The 20,661-nt window shown below is 43.2% G+C and overlaps 1 protein-coding gene across 1 annotated transcript; it reads right to left on the bottom strand.

Annotated features, from left to right (window-relative positions):
* Window positions 1–3,040: 3,040 nt before the first annotated feature.
* Window positions 3,041–18,917, bottom strand: asip2b (agouti signaling protein, nonagouti homolog (mouse) 2b). The gene is made up of 3 exons (XM_071362397.1): window positions 18,714–18,917; window positions 5,988–6,064; window positions 3,041–4,202 (listed from the first exon to the last, which is right to left on the bottom strand). The coding sequence occupies exons 1-3, from the start codon at window positions 18,820–18,822 to the stop codon at window positions 4,035–4,037; spliced, it is 354 nt and encodes a 117-aa protein (XP_071218498.1). The 5' UTR covers window positions 18,823–18,917; the 3' UTR covers window positions 3,041–4,034.
* Window positions 18,918–20,661: the final 1,744 nt, after the last annotated feature.

Raw genomic sequence — 20,661 nt, 5'->3', positions numbered from 1 at the left:
ATTGTCTCTACGTGAAGGCTGAGAAGTGCGCCTTTCATGTCTCCTCTGTCACATTTCTCGGTTCTGTTATTTCCGCTGAGGGCATTCAGATGGATCCCGCTAAGGTCCAGGCTGTCAGCGATTGGCCCGTTCCTAAGTCACGTGTCGAGTTGCAGCGCTTTCTCGGTTTCGCTAATTTCTATCGGCGTTTCATTCGTAATTTCGGTCAAGTGGCTGCCCCTCTCACAGCTCTGACTTCTGTCAAGACGTGCTTTAAGTGGTCCGGTTCCGCCCAGGGAGCTTTTGATCTCCTCAAGAAGCGTTTTACATCCGCTCCTATCCTTGTTACTCCTGACGTCACTAAACAATTCATTGTCGAGGTTGACGCTTCAGAGGTGGGCGTGGGAGCCATTCTGTCCCAGCGCTTCCATTCTGACGATAAGGTCCATCCTTGCGCTTATTTTTCTCATCGCCTGTCGCCATCGGAACGCAACTATGATGTGGGTAACCGCGAACTGCTCGCCATCCGCTTAGCCATAGGCGAATGGCGACAGTGGTTGGAGGGGGCGACCGTTCCTTTTGTTGTTTGGACCGACCATAAGAACCTTGAGTACATCCATTCTGCCAAACGACTTAATGCACGTCAAGCTCGTTGGGCGTTGTTTTTCGCTCGTTTCGAGTTCGTGATTTCTTATCGCCCGGGAAATAAGAACACCAAGCCTGATGCCTTATCCCGTCTCTTTAGTTCTTCTGTGGCTTCTACCGACCCCGAGGGGATTCTCCCTGAAGGGCGTGTTGTCGGGTTGACTGTCTGGGGAATTGAGAGACAGGTAAAGCAAGCACTCACTCACACTGCGTCGCCGCGCGCTTGTCCTAGTAACCTTCTGTTCGTTCCTGTCTCTACTCGTCTGGCTGTTCTTCAGTGGGCTCACTCTGCCAAGTTAGCTGGCCACCCCGGCGTTCGGGGTACGCTTGCTTCTATTCGCCAGCGGTTTTGGTGGCCTACTCAGGAGCGTGACACGCGCCGTTTCGTGGCTGCTTGTTCGGACTGCGCGCAGACTAAGTCAGGTAACTCTCCTCCTGCCGGTCGTCTCAGACCGCTTCCCATTCCTTCTCGACCATGGTCTCACATCGCCTTAGACTTTATTACCGGTCTGCCTTCGTCTGCGGGGAAGACTGTGATTCTTACGGTTGTCGATAGGTTCTCTAAGGCGGCACATTTCATTCCCCTCGCTAAGCTTCCTTCCGCTAAGGAGACGGCACAAATCATCATTGAGAATGTGTTCAGAATTCATGGCCTCCCGTTAGACGCCGTTTCAGACAGAGGCCCGCAATTCACGTCACAGTTTTGGAGGGAGTTCTGTCGTTTGATTGGTGCTTCCGTCAGTCTCTCTTCCGGGTTTCATCCCCAGTCTAACGGTCAAGCAGAAAGGGCCAATCAGTCGATTGGTCGCATATTACGCAGCCTTTCTTTTCGAAACCCTGCGTCTTGGGCAGAACAGCTCCCCTGGGCAGAATACGCTCACAACTCGCTTCCTTCGTCTGCTACCGGGCTATCTCCGTTTCAGAGTAGTCTTGGGTACCAGCCTCCTCTGTTCTCGTCCCAGCTCGCCGAGTCCAGCGTTCCCTCCGCTCAGGCTTTTGTCCAACGTTGTGAGCGCACCTGGAGGAGGGTCAGGTCTGCACTTTGCCGTTACAGGGCGCAGACTGTGAGAGCCGCCAATAAACGTAGGATTAAGAGTCCTAGGTATTGTCGCGGTCAGAGAGTGTGGCTTTCCACTCGTAACCTTCCCCTTACGACAGCTTCTCGCAAGTTGACTCCGCGGTTCATTGGTCCGTTCCGTGTCTCTCAGGTCGTCAATCCTGTCGCTGTGCGACTGCTTCTTCCGCGACATCTTCGTCGCGTCCACCCTGTCTTCCATGTCTCCTGTGTCAAACCTTTTCTTCGCGCCCCCGTTCGTCTTCCCTCCCCCCCCCCCGTCCTTGTCGAGGGCGCACCTATTTACAAGGTACGGAAGATCATGGACATGCGTTCTCGGGGACGTGGTCACCAGTACTTAGTGGATTGGGAGGGTTACGGTCCTGAGGAGAGGAGTTGGGTTCCATCTCGGGACGTGCTGGACCGTTCGTTGATTGATGATTTCCTCCGTTGCTGCCAGGGTTCCTCCTCGAGTGCGCCAGGAGGCGCTCGGTGAGTGGGGGGGTACTGTCATGTTTTGTCATTGATTATCATGTCTTGTCCCTGTGCTTCCCTTCTATTCGTTTCCCTCTGCTGGTCTTATTAGGTTCTTTCCCTCTTTCTATCCCTCTCTCTCCCTCCCTCTCTCCCTCTCTCGCTCTCTCTCTCTATCGTTCCGTTCCTGCTCCCAGCTGTTCCTCATTCTCCTAACTACCTCATTTACTCTTTCACACCTGTCCCCTATTTTGCCCTCTGATTAGAGTCCCTATTTCTCCCTCTGTTTTCCGCTTCTGTCCTTGTCGGATCATTGTTTGATGTTTGCTGTTCTGTGTCCTTGTTCCGCCCTGTCGTGTTTTTGCCTTCTTCAGATGCTGCGTGTGAGCAGGTGTCTATGTCAGCTACGGCCTGTGCCTTCCCGAAGCGACCTGCAGTCTGTGGCCGCGTCTCCAGTCGTTCCTCTCTACTGACGAGAGGATTTCAGTTTTCCTGTTTTGGATTTACCTAAGATAATATCCAGGAGTATCGGTTTTTGTTTAAGACTGGAATAAAGACTCTGTTTCTATTAAGTCGCTTTTGGGTCCTCATTCACCAGCATAACATGTTCGGCGTTGTTGTTATGTTTACTTGGAACACATTTCTGTGGGTTGCTATCCTTCATTACTACTCATTGTCTGCATTCTGAACTGTTATTTTCCTCACTACCTCTTATCCACCTTAATCCACCGGGGAGTTTGCTAGTCATTTAAAAATGTATGTGACCACAGCGGCAAAAGCTGTTATTGAGCAGAGAGCAATATTTTTTGCCAGCAGGGATAACTGGTGAGAATAGCAATACGAAGAGGATGAGTGAGGCTAACAAATATTCAAGAGAAAAAATATGGAGAGGATGTTTGTCACAAGTTTATGTTTTCTTTTTTTGTGGTTAGCATTGGATCAACATGACCCAGAATCTAGCAGAGGTGCACAGTTATACAAAAGCAGAATTAATATAGTTGTGTAGGAAAGGACATGAAACATATACTGTTTCACACCCACAATGAATTCGTACAACGTCTAGACACACATATGTAATCTGTCATTCATGAGGTCTAAATTAATTTTGCATGAATATCTGTGAAGTAAGTCACTCTGTGTGATCTCTTCCAGTCTCTATGAGAGAGATACACTGAGTGTACAAAACATTAGGAACACCTTCCTAATATTGAGTTGCACCCCTTTTGACCTCAGAACAGCCTCAATTAGTCGGGGCGTGGACTCTACAAGGTGTAGCAAGCGTTCCACAGGGATGCTGGCCCATGTTGACTCTAATGCTTCCCACAGTTGTGTCCAGTTGGCTGGATGTCCTTTGCGTGGTGGACCATTCTTGATACACACGGGAAACTGTTGAAAGTGAAAAAACCCAGCAGCGGTGCAGTTCTTGACACAAACCGGTGCGCCTGGCAACTACTATCATACCCCGTTCAAAGGCACAAATCTTCTGTCTTGCCCATTCACCCTCCGAATGGCACATATACACAATCCATGTCTCAATTGTCTCAAGGCTTAAAAATCCATCTTTAACCCGTCTCCTCCCCTTCATCTACACTGATGGAAGTGGATTTAACAAATTACATCAACAATGGATCCTATCTTTCACCTGGATTCACCTGGTCAGTCTATGTCATGGAAAGAGCAGGAGCAGGTGTTTGTACACTCAGTGTATGTGTTTGTGTGAGTGTGTGTAGTATGTGTGTTTGCCTGTAGGGGGTCTTCTTGGGGACAGTTCAGTGGTAGTTGTGTGCGTGTATATATATGTGGTGAATGGGTGTCTGTGTGTGTGTGTGTGTGTGTGTGTGTGTGTGTGTGTGTGTGTGTGTGTGTGTGTGTGTGTGTGTGTCTAGGTCTTCTTGGGACAGTGCAGGCCCAGTCTCAAGCAGTGGCAGACGGTGTTGAAGAGGCGACAGCGGCAAGAGGCGCAGGGGTCACAGCAGGAGGTATGATAGAGACAGCTCTCCATCAGGCGACCACACCGCCGGGCAGGAGCTGCAGGCTCAGGCTTGTGTTTCTGAAACATCACCCACAGGGGGAAATATGTTTGAACACACCATATCAGTAATTGAGGCATTATTACTGGGGGACCTGTATTGTGAGACTTTTATTTTTGATAGCGAATGCTCTGGCTCTAGTACACTGCTCCAAAAAATAAAGGGAACACTTAAACAACACAATGTAACTCCAAGTCAATCACACTTCTGTGAAATCAAACTGTCCACTTAGGAAGCAACACTGATTGACAATAAATTTCACATGCTGTTGTGCAAATGGAATAGACAAAAGGTGGAAATTATAGGCAATTAGCAAGACACCCCCAATAAAGGAGTGATTCTGCAGGTGGTGACCACAGACCACTTCTCAGTTCCTATGCTTCCTGGCTGATGTTTTGGTCACTTTTGAATGCTGGCGGTGCTCTCACTCTAGTGGTAGCATGAGACGGAGTCTACAACCAACACAAGTGGCTCAGGTAGTGCAGCTCATCCAGGATGGCACATCAATGCGAGCTGTGGCAAGAAGGTTTGCTGTGTCTGTCAGCGTAGTGTCCAGAGCATGGAGGCGCTACCAGGAGACAGGCCAGTACATCAGGAGACGTGGAGGAGGCAGTAGGAGGGCAACAACCCAGCAGCAGGACCGCTACCTCCACCTTTGAGCAGGAGGAGCACTGCCAGAGCCCTGCAAAATGACCTCCAGCATTGCACAACAGCATGTGAAATTTATTGTCAATCAGTGTTGCTTCCTAAGTGGACAGTTTGATTTCACAGAAGTGTGATTGACTTGGAGTTACATTGTGTTGTTTAAGTGTTCCCTTTATTTTTTGGAGCAGTGTATAAAGAACAGGGTTTGCTGGGAGTTGTTCAGTTTAGAGTTCGTGCCAGGTGTTTCGCTCTTTCATTGTATTTGTCCCCATGAGTGTAATATTGAAGTCACCGTGTCCATGGATCTATTCTTTAGTCTGCCTTACATTTGGTGCCAGCAGTGGGATTTGAGGCCACGCGTCTTGTGCCTCGCTCTCTGCTCATATGATTTTACCTTTTATTTTATTTGTCCCCTGAAAGATGTTATAACACACTGATTAAACCTTGAGTCTAAGTTGCAGTGTCGATGGATCCATATTTTTACCGTCAGCCTTACAATACTATAATTTACACAACTATAGTTACAGCTAAATCACTATTACGATTTCAGCTGTCACAGTAGCCTCTCGTCTGACTCTCATAAGGAAAAACTCCCATAGATGATTGCGAAGTTAGTTAATGACTAAGGGAAGTAATTCATGTTTATATCTAGACAATTACATTTGAGATTGATCAATTTCGGGTTTAATTTCTTCCTACAGTAATTATTCTACTTAAAAAGTTCCGGTCCTTGACAGTTACCAGAGTCTTATCTAGAGAAATTTACAGTAGTGAGTGCATACATTTTCATACTGGTCACCCATGGGAATCAAACCCCCAACCCTGGCCTTGCAAATGCCATGCTATACCAACTGAGCCACACAGTTTGTCCTCTCAACATCTTTAACCATGATTTAGTACATTGTTCCTGCTATAGATTTAAAGGGGATAGAGATTTAGGGTCGGCAGGTAGCCTAGTGGTTAGAGCGTTGGGACAGTAACCGAAAGATTGCTAGATCAAATCCCCGAGCTGACAAAGTAAATATATGTTGTTCTGCCCCTGAACAAGGCAGTTAACCCACTGCTCCTAGGCCGTCATTGTAAACAAGAATTTGTTCTTAACTGACTTGCCTAGTTAAACAAAGGTTACATTTAAAAAAAATACAATATGTACAACTTACTGCGACACAGTGTTGTCCCTGATGGGGTGAAATCTTTCTCCTGGCAAACAGTCTCCTGGGTTTCCCTTGGCTCCAAACTATAGTTGGAAATATGAAACAAGGATGCATTAGACCAGGTGATTTTGGACATTTGAAAAGGTCCTGAGAACATCTGTGCAAGTTGTTCAGTAGAACTGCCCATTAATGAAAGTGTGCAACGTTTCCTGGTGTTTTTTCCTCACACATCAACAAAAATTGTCTGGTGTGCAGAAATGCCCAGCTGATTTCTGGTCCCAGTCCGACCCTGCATGAATCCATATTATGAAGTATATTTGTAATTCAGGTGAACTATCCCTTTAAGAATGCAACCTTTTACTCTAAATGTCTTAATGCCGAAATAGTTCCATCATAAAGAGCTCATCTGATGCAGTACATACACAGCATCAGGTGGTGGAGGCTGGATGAAAAGGTTTCACTTCTCAGTCCAACCTTGGGATGAATGGTACTTGTTATTTATGACTGCCAGAATGTTGTATGTAGACGATCACAATTTGCTATGCTTTATGATACGAGACAGTACAGCGCTATCATACATCATTGCATCTTAATATTTCCTCCTATCATGAGCCAAAAATCCCAAAGCACAGAGAGAACTAAATGGCCATCTGGATGTTATTGTTAATGACAAATTAATCAAATAATTATGTGCACATATCTTGCCAAAGTAAACCAACCCTGATTCATAAACTCAATGGAGACTTTGTCCCCAGAAGGCTTCCAAACCATCGACTGTTTTTAGAGATCTCATCTCTTTTAAACAAACTCAGATGCAATAACTCATATGCTGATGGCTTAAAGGCCCCCACCAGAGGGCAATGCGGCCCCTATTTCAACGTAATTCCTGTTCTATAGCAGAAATTGTTCTTTAGGTTCCACCCCCGAAGAAGAACGCACGCTGCTTATACAGTGAGCACCATAATTCATTGGACAGTGCCCATTATTTTGGTTCTGTACTCTGGCACTTTTAGTTTGAAAGGATACAATGACAATGAGGGTGAAGTGCAGACCGTTAGCTTTAATTTGAGGGTATTTTCATACATATCGGATGAACCGTTTAGAGATTATAGAAGCTTTTGTACATAGTCCCCTCCCACCCCATTTTCGAGCATCAAACAACATTGGACAGTTTGACATAATGTAGAATAAAGTAATCATTGTTAAAATATTTGGTCACATATCCCTTGAATGCAATGACTGCTTGAAGTCTGCGATGCATCGACATCACCAGATGCTGGGTATCTTCCCTGGTGATGCTCTGCCAGGCCTGTACTGCAGCCATCTTCAGTTCCTGCTTGTTTCGGGGACTTATTGCCTTCAGTCTCTTCTTCAGCATGTAAAATGCATGTTCAATTTGATTCAGATCTGGTGATTGACTCAGCCAGTCAAGGATTTTCCACTTTTTGGCCATCATGATGATGGTGCCGACTAATGAGTTTTGAGGCATTTGGTTTTATCTGAGCAGATAAAATATTTCTGTAGACTTCAGAATTCATTGTTCTACTTCTGTCTGCAGTCACATCATCGATGAAGACAAGTGAGCCTGTTCCACTGGCAGCCATTACAGGCCCAAGCCATAACACCCCCTCCACCCTGTTCCACTGGCAGCCATACAGGCCCAAGCCATAACACCCCCTCCACCATGTTTCACTGGCAGCCATACAGGCCCAAGCCATAACACCCCCTCCACCATGTTTCACTGGCAGCCATACAGGCCCAAGCCATAACACCCCCTCCACCATGTTTCACTGGCAGCCATACAGGCCCAAGCCATAACACCCCCTCCACCATGTTTCACTGGCAGCCATACAGGCCCAAGCCATAACACCCCCTCCACCATGTTTCACAGATGAGGTGGTATGCTTTGGATCATGGGCATGTCTTTTTTTTCTCCACACTTTCCTTTTTCCATCACTCTGGTACATGTTAATCTTTGTCTCATCTGTCCACAATACTTTTTTCCAGAAGTCTTGGGGCTCTTTTAGGTGCTTTTTAGCAAACTGTAAAAAGCTGACAGTGCACTTCACCCTCATTGTCATTGTATCCTTTCAAACTCAAAGTGTTAGAGTACAGAACCAAAATAACAAAAAAATGGTCACTGTCCAATGAATTATGGTGCTCACTGTACATATTCACGAATTGGGGGTGGGAATGTTGTGGAGTGTAGAAATAACAACAAGTAGGCCACTGACAGCTGTCAGTGTAGCTACCTAGCATGCTAACCTTATCTAGCCAACTAATGTTATCTGTTGTTGCTACACCTTATTCAAAAGATTAGCCAGCAAGCCTATGGCTGGTTCTGCAGCTGGATTTCTCATAAGCATGTAGGGAAAATTTCGCCACAGATGGATAGGGGAAACCAGTATCATTGACTTTGCCAACTATTGTTATCTTCAAAGTTTTGTCATCTTCCATAAATTGCAGCTGCGAATCCGCCATAGAAATAGAAAGAATAAGATGAAGCTCCGGTAATATGGATAGCATGGTTCTCACAGCTAGGGGAAGTGGAATGATAGGCTACAATGACTTTGCTCATGATGCAAGCCACAAATTATTTGTAACAACACCCTGAACCCATTTCACATGAAACACCAAAACTTGATGTAACAACAGCACAAAATAGATAAAAAAGTTTGTGGAATCTCCTTTTACGGGGGCAACGGACATGAACAACAACAACGGACATGGACAACAAAAATGGACATGGACAACAACAACGGACATGAAACAGAACAGGAACAGTGTCTGGACAGGGGAAAAATAATGACATCAACGCTGACACAGGGATCAAACTGAGGTGCAGACAGTGTTCAAAAAGTAATGGAGTTCAATATTGCGCAGCTGCGTGTAATGATGATGACAGATGTGTGTAATGAAGGACAGCCTGGTGCCCTCGAGCGCCAGAGAGGGGGAGCAGGCGCGACAGTACCCCCCCTCTAGTACCCCCCCTCCAGTACCCCCCCTCTACGTCCCACCTGGGCGAGCCGGATGGGCCGGCCGAGGCATGGCCGCTGGACAATCTGGCTGAGGCGTAGAAGCCAGACGAGCCGGCAGAGGCGTGGGAGCCTGACAATCCCGCTGAGGCGTGGGAGCCAGACGAACCGGCTGAGGCGTGGGAGCCTGATGGGCCGGCTGAAGCATGACATGGGGTGGGCGCCTGCCGAGCCAACCGAGGCAAGAAGACCTCTCGAACCAGCTAAGGCGTGGAAGCCTGACAAGCTAGCTGAGGCACCTCCCTGATGCTTCCTTTAGTGGTGTCAGCATTCTGTAAGGACAGATGCTAGAGATGAGAAGAAAGTACAGGGAGTGAACATTTAATAAATAACGGACAGGGGAAAAATGCTGACATAGGGAACAAACAGATATAGAGGGGGTAAATCAACAAAGTAATGGAGTCCAGGTGAGTGCAATATTGAGCAGCTGCTCGTAATGATGGTGACAGGTGTGCGTAATGAAGGGCAAATCTATTATATTGCTCAGCTCAGTCCCGACTCGTGAAATTTGCAGGTGTTTCTGATTAATTAACAATGCCATGCTGGTGGATGGTACCATTCAAAACAAAACCCAGCCCTGAAACGCAACGTAGGCTAAGAAGAATTTACACATCATTGACATTAATTTTCACAAAGTGGGCAGTTCGGTTTTGTCACTTCAAGACCAAATATACCATACTTTGACTAAAACGATGGGTAAATCATGGGTAAGCTCTGGCCACCATCTTTCAGCTAGACAAGTGGATTTTTACTGGTGTGGGCGTTTAAAGTCTCGGAAATAAAGAGGTATGAATGAATCTGGTGTTTTCGTTAAGAGCTCAGGCTCGCAATTCCTTCTATCCACTGACATGATGTCACCTTCTCTCATGAGACACTGTGGACTGTGGTCTTCAATTACTTACTTTCCTTGTTTCCCTTCCTTGAACATCACTGACCTTTAAAAGTGTTGGCTGTCTCGGCGGAGTCCCAAGATGGCGGGTAGGCCCGAATGGTTGTTGGACTTGAAGATGGAATCAAGGGAACCCATTGAGGTCGGTAAGAAGGCAGGCAGGGAAAATAATAAGAGAGTGGAACATATTAAGATTAATATGGAGTGCTGCAGAAGAAAATGGAACATGGCTGATCCATATGTGGTGTCAGGTTGGGTGGAGAAGAGGTTGGGGAATGTTGGGTCGGTGAAAGTGACTCGAAGTGGAATCGTGTCGAGTTTTTGCGTTTCTGCCGTCCAAAGGTCGCTCCGCACCCTGGAGTAGGGCGCCATTGAAAGGAGTGATAACTGGCGTGGCATTTGTTGTTGAGGGTCAACTGAAATTGAAGATTCCAGGTGTCTGTGATGCCCGGCGTTTGGTGCGATGCAGACCCATAGGAGAGTGTGGTGAAACAGAGAAGAAACTCTCTGTACTACTGAGTTTGGATGCAGAGTTTTTACTAGATAACCTCAAGTTATCAGTTATCCCGTGAGAGCTTTTGTCCCGAACCCATTGCGGTGTTTTATTTATCAAGCTTATGGTCATGTGGCAGCAGTGTGTAAGAGGGAGATTCCTAGATATGAGAAGTGTTTCGGAGGACATGAGACAAGGGAATGTGTAGTATCAGTGGCACCCATGGTGCTGCAGATCACAAGTGTCCGGTGAGAGGAAAGCAGGTTGAGGTTGCTAGGTAGAAGATAGTAGTAGAGGAAGATGGGTCCAGCGTGAAGGATCCTGTGACAAGGCCAAGGTCAATAGAGAGTGATAGGAAAAACATGCACTTCTGTAAGGTTGTTTTGTTGACATTCATGACCATTGTTGTCAACTGTACGGGCAGGAATGGAACGTAATGAGGATAGATGTTGTGGTGGTAGCTGCAGAGAACGATAGCGTCCCGTCCTCCCAGGCTGCTGGTCTGGTACAGGATCAGAAAGGGCCAAAGAAGTGGAATAGTGATGAGGTTTTAATTGTTGTCGGGTTAGTTGGTAGGGCAATTTTATCACAAAGTGTAATGAATTCAAACTACAAAATAGTAAACTGACACACAGCCAATGCAGAAGGTGCACCTATGACATTTGTTTGCAGACCGACATAATACCAAAGAAGAAGAAGACCTTTACAAGCCATATTGAACTTGAAATGTAAATGTGTTATTGAACTTGAACGTTAAAAGCAGTATTGTATTTTGTCCAGTCCTTGAAGTTGTTTGTGGTCACAAAGGAAAATGGGAGAAATTTAGAAGTAGGCTATGTATGGGACATGAATGACAATAATTAGATTTTCATTACAGTTTTAGTAATAAAGGTAGGCTATACAAAAGGTATCCCATTCAGTGGCGGATGGTGGGAGGAGCTATAGGAGGACGGGATCATTGTAATGGCTGGAATGGAATCAATAAAACGGAGTCAAATATGTGGTTTCCATATGTTTGATCTGTTTGATACCATTTCATTTCTTTCATTCCAGCTATTACAATGATCCCGTCCTCCTATAGCTCCTCCCACCAGCCTCTACTGATTCCATTCCATATGTTATGCACAGCCATTACAATGATCCCGTCCTCCTATAGCTCCTTCCACCAGCCTCTACTGATTCCATTCCATATGTTATGCACAGCCATTACAATGATCCCGTCCTCCTATAGCTCCTCCCACCAGCCTCTACTGATTCCATTCCATATGTTATGCACAGCCATTACAATGATCCCGTCCTCCTATAGCTCCTCCCACCAGCCTCTACTGATTCCATTCCATATGTTATGCACAGCCATTACAATTTTATTAGTCTACATGGTGGGAACTGCATGCATGGTCGGGTGTATTTTATAATGATGATAAGTGGATTGTAAAAATCGCATTTCTATTTAATAGTGCTGAGCATTAACTGCAATTTTGGCGACTAATTGAGCGATGTGGGTTCAATTATTCTATTTCCTTAGGTTTTTTTCTGTGAGCTGAGGTGCGCAGTGGCAGTTTCTCTAGAGATAAGTCCGATCAAGCCCGAACTGTGTGATGTAGTTTCCAACAGGCCAATATTCTGCTTTAAATGTGGTAATTAACTACAATGACCATAATCCCTTGTACGCCTATTTGTCTGGTCTGTGTTTCTTTTATGCCTGCTACATAAAAGAGAGATGAATGTGCAAGAGGGACAACGATTCGAGAGCAGTTGGCATGTGAGGTGTCTCTACATGAAAATACATGATCTAAATGATTGATAGTTTGTATTCAGCAGCCATAAAAGCATGCCTTATTTACTGTGAAGAACTACTAAAATAGTGATTTTGTCAGACAGCACAGGCAGCAGCTCTATAGAGATGAGATGATGACTTGGAATGAAATAATAAAGTCATAAATTAAACAAATGTAATAAACACAACAACTGACATATTTTATTAAAGTCATGTGAATAAATTATGGTTAATAAATGGTCAATCACTAACATCACAGAACTTGTATTCATTATTTTATTCTGTGTTGTTACAGCATTCAGCCCACATAATGCATGGTGCATTTATTGTTTGAAAAAATATTTGAAACCGATTACTTTGATCATTTATTCATCGAACTGAAATCAAACCAACCTCAAAAAGCACTAATCGCTCATCACTACTATTTAATCTCATCAATATTATTTTCATTTATAGTGTGTGCGACTCTCTTTATTTGTATAGTTTATTCGCTATTAGTCAGCACCTCCACATAAAATACATTTTTCTGGGTGTACGCCAGCTGATATTTTTTTATTCACAATGAAATAATGGAAATTGTATAAAACAATATATATATATATATATAGTGTCTTCGGAAAGTATTCAGACCCCTAAACTTTTTCCACATTTTGTTACATTACAGCCTTATTCTAAAATATATTCATTTGTTAGTTTTTTCATCAATCTACACACAATACCCCATAACGACAAAGAAAAAACAGGTTTGTAGTAATTTTAGCAAATGTATTAAAAATACAAATATAAAATATCACATTTACATAAGAACTCAGACCCTTTACTTTGTTGAAGCACCTTTTGGCAGTGATTATAGCAATGAGTCTTCTTGGATATTACGCTACAAGCAAGGACATTAAGAGACTTGTCCCGAAAGCCACTCCTCCATTGTCTTGGCTGTGTGTTTATGGTTGTTGTCCTGTTGGAAGGTGAACCTTCGCCCCAGTCTGATGTCCTGAGGGCTCTGGAGCAGGTTTTCATCAAGGATCCCTCTGTACTTTGCTCCATTCATCTTTCCCTCGATCCTTACTAGTCTCCCAGTCCCTGTCGCTGAAAAACATCTCCACAGCATAATGCTGCCACCACCATGCTTCACCGTAGGGATGGTGCCAGGATTCCTCCAGACGTGATGCTTGGCATCCAGGCCAAAGTGCTCAATCTTGGTTTCATCAGACCAGAGAATCTTGTTTCTCATGGTCTGAGAGTCTTTAGGTGCCTTTTGGCAAACTCCAAGCGGGTTGTCATGTGCCTGTCATGTTCCTTTTTTGACAACAAAGTCAAGGCACCGGAGTGTCCATCACAAAGCCTTGCCCTCAATCGTATAGATATTTTGTGGTCAGAACTGAAAAAACATGTGCGAGCAAGGAGGCCTACAAACCGTACTCAGTTACACCAGCTCTATCAGGAGGAATGGGCCAAATTTCACTCAACTTTTTGTGGGAAGCTTGTGGAAGGCTACCCGAAACGTTTGACCCAAGTTAAATAATTTAAAGGCAATGCTACCAAATACTGATTGAGTGTATGTAAACTTCTGACCCACTGGGAATGTGATGAGAGACATAAAAGCTGAAATAAATCATTCTCTCAACTATTATTCTGACATTTCACATTCTTAAAATAAAGTGGTGATCCTAACTGACCTAAGACTGGGAATTTTTACTTGAATTAAATGTCAGGAATTGTGAAAAACTGAGTTTAAATGTATTTGGCTAAGGTGTAACTGGTTTCAAAATAACTTGACAGATAGAACTCAATGTGTATCTAAATCAGGTTTCCTGGATATTACGAAAGGGGGTTGATTCTGGGTCCTGTAGTTTTTACTGTTTACATTAACAATATCGACTTGTCTGTAAAAAATTGTAACCTGCACTTGTATGCCGATGATACTGTTGTGTGTGCTATTGCCCCCACGGTTGACCAGGCTCTATCTGAACTACAGTCTGCCTTCATCGTATTACAGAAAAACTTTCTTGACCTGAAATTAGTATTGAATGCAGCTAAAAGTATGATGATTTAAGCATATGCACATTGGATGGTGTCCATATTGATCGTGTCCCTGCTTACAAATATACTACATGACCAAAAGTTTGTGAACACCTGCTTGTCGAACTTCTCATTCCAAAATCATGAGAATTAATATGGAGTTGGTCCCCCCTTTGCTGCTATAACAGCCTCCACTCTTCTGGGAAGGCTTTCCACTAGATGTTGGAACATTGCTGCGGGAACTTGCTTCCATTCAGCCACAAGCATTTATGAGGTCGGGCACTGATGTTGGCCAATTAGGCCTGGCTCGCAGTTGGCATTATAATTTATCCCAAAGGTGTTTGATGGGGTTGAGGTCAGGGGTCTGTGCATGCCGGTCAAGTTCTTCCACACCAATCTCGACAAAATATTTCTGTATCGACCTCGCTTTGTGCATGGAGGCATTGTCATGCTGAAACAGGAAAGGGCCTTCCCCAAACTGTTGGCACAAAGTTGGAAGCACAGAATTGTCTAGAATGCCATTGTATGCTGTAGCATTAAGATTTCCCTTCACTGGAACTAAGGAGCCTAGCCTGAACCATGAAAAACAGCCCCAGAACATTATTCCTCCTCCACCAAACTTTACAGTCGCACTATGCATTCGGGCATTGAGCGTTCTCCTGACATCCACCAAACCCAGATTCGTCCATTGGACTGCCAGATGGTGAAGCGTGATTCATCACTGCAGAGAACGCATTTCCACTGCTCCAGAGTCCACCACTCCGGCTGACGCTTGGCATTGCACATGGTGATCTTAGGTTTTGTGTGCGGCTGCTCGGCCATGGAAGCCCATTTCATGAAGCTTCTGAATGGCGAGGAGTTTACAAGCTCTCGATGAACAGATCTTGTGCTGACGTTGCTTCCAGAGGCAGTTTGGAACTCGGTAGTGAGTGTTGCAACCAAGGACAGACTGTTTTTACACACTACGCGCTTCAGCACTTGGCGGTCCCATTCTGTGAGCTTCTTTGGCCTACCAATTCGCAACTGAGCCGTTGTTAGTCCTAAACATTTCCACTTCACAGTAACAGCACTTACAGTTGACCGGGCCAGCTCAAGCAGGGCAGAAATGTGACAAACTGAATTTTTGGAAAGGTGCCATCCTATGATGAAAGTCCTACGTTGAAAGTCACTGAGCTCTTCATTAAGGCCATTCTACTGCCAATGTTTGCCTATGGAGATTTTATACACATGTCAGCAACGGGTGTGGCTGAAATAGACTAATCCACTCGTTTGAAGGGGCGGCCACATACTTTTGTATATACACTGCCCTCAGACAGTGTTCATACCCCTTGACTTATTCCACATTTTGCTGTGTTACAGCCTGAATTCAATTGATTAAGTTGGGTTTTTTTCTCACCCATCTACACACAATACCCCATAATGACAAAGTGAAAACATGTTTTTAAACATTTTTGCAAATGTATTGAAAATGAACTCCAGAAATATCTCATTTACAGTACCAGTCAAATGTTTGGACACACCTACTTATTCAAGGGTTTTTCTTTATTTTTCTCTCAACCAGCTTCATGAGGAATGATTTTCCAACAGTCTTGAAGGTGTTCCCACATATGCTGAGCACTTGTTGGCTGCTTTTCCTTCACTCTGTGGTTCAACTCATCACAATCCATCTCAATTGGGTTGAGGTCGGGTGATTGTGGAGGCCAGGTCATCTGATGCAGCACTCCATCACTCTCCTTCTTGTTCAAATATCCATTACACAGCTTGGAGGTGTGTTTTGGGTCATTGTCCTGTTGAAAAACAAATGATAGTCCCAGGTGGGATGGCTTATCGCTGCAGAATGCTGTGGTAGCCATGCTGGTTAGGTGTGCCTTGAATCCTAAATAAATCACTGACAGTGTCACCAGCAAAGCACCCCCACACCTCCTCCATGCTTCATGGTGGGAACCACACATGCAGAGATCATCCTTTCACCTGCTTTGCGTCTCACAAAGACACGGTGGCCCAAGAAAGTCTCTTCTTATTATTGGTGTCCTTTAGTAGTGGTTTCTTTAGTTTCTTTGTTACTTGAACTCTGTGAAGCAATTATTTGGGCTGCAATTTCCGAGGATGGTAACTCTAATGAACGTATCCTCTGTAGCAGAGGTAAATCTGGGTCTTCCTTTCCTGTGGCGGTCCTCATGAGAGCCAGTTTCATCATAGCGCTTGATGGTTTTAGCGACTGCACTTAAAGAACATTTCAAAGTTCTCAACATTTTCAGATTGACTGACCTTCAGGCATGTCTTAAAGTAATGATGGACTGTCATTTATCTTTGCTTATTTGAGCTATTCTTGCCATAATATGGACTTGGTCCCATTATTCTTTCCAACATTTTTCAAGCTCTGTCAAATTGGTTGCTACTAGACAACCATTTTCAAGTCTTGCCATAGATTTTCAAGCAGATTTAAGTCCAAACTGTAACTCGGCCACTCAGGAACACTCAGGAACATTCACCGTCGTCTTGGTAAGCAACTCCAGTGTATATTTGGCCTTGTGTCTTAGGTTATTGTCCTGCTGACAGGTGAATTCATCTCCCAGTGTCTGGTGGAAAGCAGACTGAACAAGGTTTTCCTCCAGGATTTTGCCTGTGCTCCATTTTTGTTTATTTTTTATCCTGAAAAACTCCTCAGTCCTTAACAATTACATGCATACACATAACATGATGCAGCCACCACTATGCTTGAAAATATGCAGAGTGGTACTCAGTAATGTGTTGTATTGGATTTGCCCCAAATATAACACTTTGTATTCAGGACAAAAGGTTAATTGCTTTGCCAAATTCTTTGCGGCATTGCTTTAGTGCCTTGTTGCAAACAGGATGCATGTTTTTTTTTTTACTCTGTCAATTATGTTAGTATTGTGGAGTAACTACAATGTTGTTGATTCATCCTCAGTTTTATCCTATCACAGCCATTAAACTCAGTAACTGTTTTTACCATTGGCCTCATGGTGAAATCCCTGAGCGGTTTCCTTCAACTCCGGCAAGTGAGTTAGGAAGGACGCCTGTATCTTGGTAGTGACTGGGTGTATTGACTACACCATCCGAAGTGTAATTAATAACTTCACCATGCTCAAAGGGATATTCAATGTCAGATTTTTTTTTTTTTTACAATCTACCAATAGGTTCCCTTCTTTGCCAGGCATTGGAAAACCTCTCCGGTCTTTGTGGTTGAATCTGTGTTTGAAATTGACTGCTTGACTGAGTGACCTTAAAATGATCTGTATGTGTGGGGTACAGAGATGACATACTCATAAAAAAATGATGTTAAACGATATTATTGCACACAGTGAGTCCATGCAACTTATTATGTGACTTGTTAAGCACATTTTTACTTCTGAACTTATTCAGGCTTGAATAAGGGGTTGAATACTTATTGACTCAAGGCATTTCAGATGTTCATTTTTTTTCATGAATTAGTAAAAATGTCTAAAAACATAATTCCACTTTTACATTATGGGGTATTGTGTGTAGGCCAGTGACCAAAAATCCCAATTTAATCCATTTTAAATTAAGGCTGTAACACAAGAAAATGTGGAAAAAGTAACGGGGGCTGAATACTTTCAGAAGGCATCTGTATGGACATCTGGATAGATGAAAAGCTGTCTTTAAAAAATAAAAAATATTGATGAGTTATTTAAGAAGCTGAGAATAAAAAATGGGCTTCGATAGAAATAGGTCATGCCTCCTGCTAAATAGTAGAAAGCAGATTATTTAGTCAACATTCCTATCGGTCCTAGACTATGGCAACATCATCTATATGAACACAGCTGCCACTTCATTAAAGTAGTCATACGCAATTTATCATAGTACACGGTGCTCTATTATGGGTGACAATTTTAGTACTCACCACTGCATTCTCTGCCAAAAAGTTGGTTGGCCCTCTTTGATGTCACATAGATTGATACATTGCAATGTTTTTAATTTATAAAACCCTTTTACAAAAATTCCCACTGACAGTACCTAACATCTTTACTAAACTTTAGACATAGGAGTTGCCACACCCGGTTTCAAGGATGGCTAACTCTGGAAATTAATTTGGTCTCTACTGAGTTAGGTAAATCAGCTTAAAGTTTTCTTGAACCTTATTTGTGGAACAATCTTCAAAATGTTCATGAATTTGATGTTTTGGTGCCTCTAGGGCAATTCGGAAGGCTGATTGAGGACCTTATTACTGATGAATGTGTTCGTTTTTTATGACCATGTTGTTCTTTCTGCTAGCATGTTGTATTTATATTGTATGTATTTTCTGTAATTTATGTAATTCAGGGCTCATCTGTAAAAGAGACCTTGTCTCCGTATGACTCCCTGATAAAATAAAGGTTAAATAAAATAAAAATGTGCCCATTTTACGCGCAAACGGTGTGACTACTTGCCCGGAGTAGGCTAGCTAGTCTAGGCACTAAAAGTACATATTTTCACTCAGCAACACGCGCAAGCATCCCAGCTTCATCAAAACAGAAAACAGGCAAAAGTGCCTCACCTGAATCATTTTCATGTCGTTTATGCCCATCCCTCTTCAGCTCTTCAGCGAGAAATAACGTCAAAGACACCGAAAGGAGATAAATCCAGAGAAAATGTTTTCCCAACATCTCCACTTCCAATGCTTGGAATAAGCTGTGAATCCGGGGGTAATAATAATGATAATGATGTTATAGGCTTAGGCAGCTGCAAGAGCACGCTATTACATTTATTTGACACGTTGGGATAGGCTACTTACAGGTAACTTTTTGTTATCCTCATGGGGTAAATTAATATTTATTTAACTAAAAATGTCTTTATACTATCAATATCGTAACTCAGAAAGTTCTCGCTCTTGTGGAGGGTTGTTGTACAATTGGGGTTAAGTGTAGCCAAGTCTTCCACGCCCACAATGTATTTCAGACTTTGAAGTAGACTGTTGACCAACCCAACTTGGGTTTCATTATGTTTTCCATAATTTAACCTAACTATAAGGTCTAGATTCCATCAGATCAAGCGTTAACCGGAGCTGTCAAATCTGTGGGCAGCTGCTTTTGCGATCATTGTTAAGAAGTAGGGCCGGCTCCATGCATAAGCAACACAAACTGGGTCCAAGCATACACGACATAATTATTTTTTCAGTCTGGGTCTCAATTTACTGTTGAGAGTTAGAATAGTAGAATACACAAGGTGTAAGTTCTGGCTGTATTACTCGCTGTATCACATCCGGCCGTGATATGGAGTCACATAGGGTGGCGCACAATTGGCGCAGAACAGTTGACCCAACGTTGTCCGGGGTAGGTCGTTATTGTAAATAAGAATGTGTTCTTAACTGACTTGCCTAGTTAAAATAAGGTCAAAATAATAATGTTGAACTTAAAAATGTGGTTGTGCATCAGCAGATTTGCTATTGTTTTATCAGTCACTGACTCAATTAGCCATGTCAGCTAACAATTTTTAGATCAGTAAGTTAGTCAAGCCAGTTATCTAAACGTGTAGTAATCATGGCTGAATACCAACCAGCCACGCAGGGCAGGTGTCCAGGGGCCCTGACCTCCAGGGGGCCCTCAAAAGGCTAGAGCCGGCCATGTCAGGAAGCCACAACCAGGCCACTCCAGTTAGACGTTCAGAATGAGAAAGTGCGGGCTATATAAATAATTACGCTGAAATTAAAAAGTCATTAAACTAAATAATGATCGAGCCTGGTGTAGATTACATCTCACATTCCAGTGTTTGAACTTGTAAACAAGGCTGCATGGGATTTCTGTTAATGAGACTCCATGCAGCTAATGGCAATGTCCACTTCAGGTATGGCCTAATCATTGCCAGGAGCTGCTTGTGGATTTGACAGCTTTAACGCAGTTGGGTCATTCTACGAAAATGATGGCTTTCCAGTTCTCTGCCTTAACCACAAGGAAAAACACTTAAAAATGTCAGATAATGACACAACATGTTTTTGTTTTAATTGAATTATTTTTTTGTTTATAAAAGATATGTAAGACAGTTCAATTGCAAACTGTTTTATATATATATTGTAGAACACCATGAAAATAGCTTGTATGATTGGGTCAGAAGTCGTGGTTTAGTTATTTTGAGTTTTATATATATATATTTTTCTCCCATTTTAAATGTCATAATACAAAGGAATACATTATAGTTATTTAGTGGATTATTTAACTAAAATAGCAACTAAATATTATAGTAATTTACAGGGATTAGCTGTCCCTCAATTTAATGTCACTGAATTACCCCATTATAAAAACCAACTTCTTACTGGGTCAAAGGTTCATTGGAAGTTTTGAAAAGCACATGGCGAGTCTGCACTCTCTTCAAATGTTAGCAATTTGATGATTAATTTTGTAATTTCATGCAAAGCCTTAATATGTGCCATTGATATTACACAGTTTATTGTAAGGGGAAAAGGAAATTTGATTAAAATAATTGATCACATGATTAAGTGATTTATTTAC

Source organism: Salvelinus alpinus, chromosome 23 (assembly GCF_045679555.1).
Source record: "Salvelinus alpinus chromosome 23, SLU_Salpinus.1, whole genome shotgun sequence".
In the NCBI taxonomy this organism is placed as follows: Eukaryota; Metazoa; Chordata; class Actinopteri; order Salmoniformes; family Salmonidae; genus Salvelinus; species Salvelinus alpinus.
This window is presented reverse-complemented; position numbering and strand designations above follow the sequence as displayed.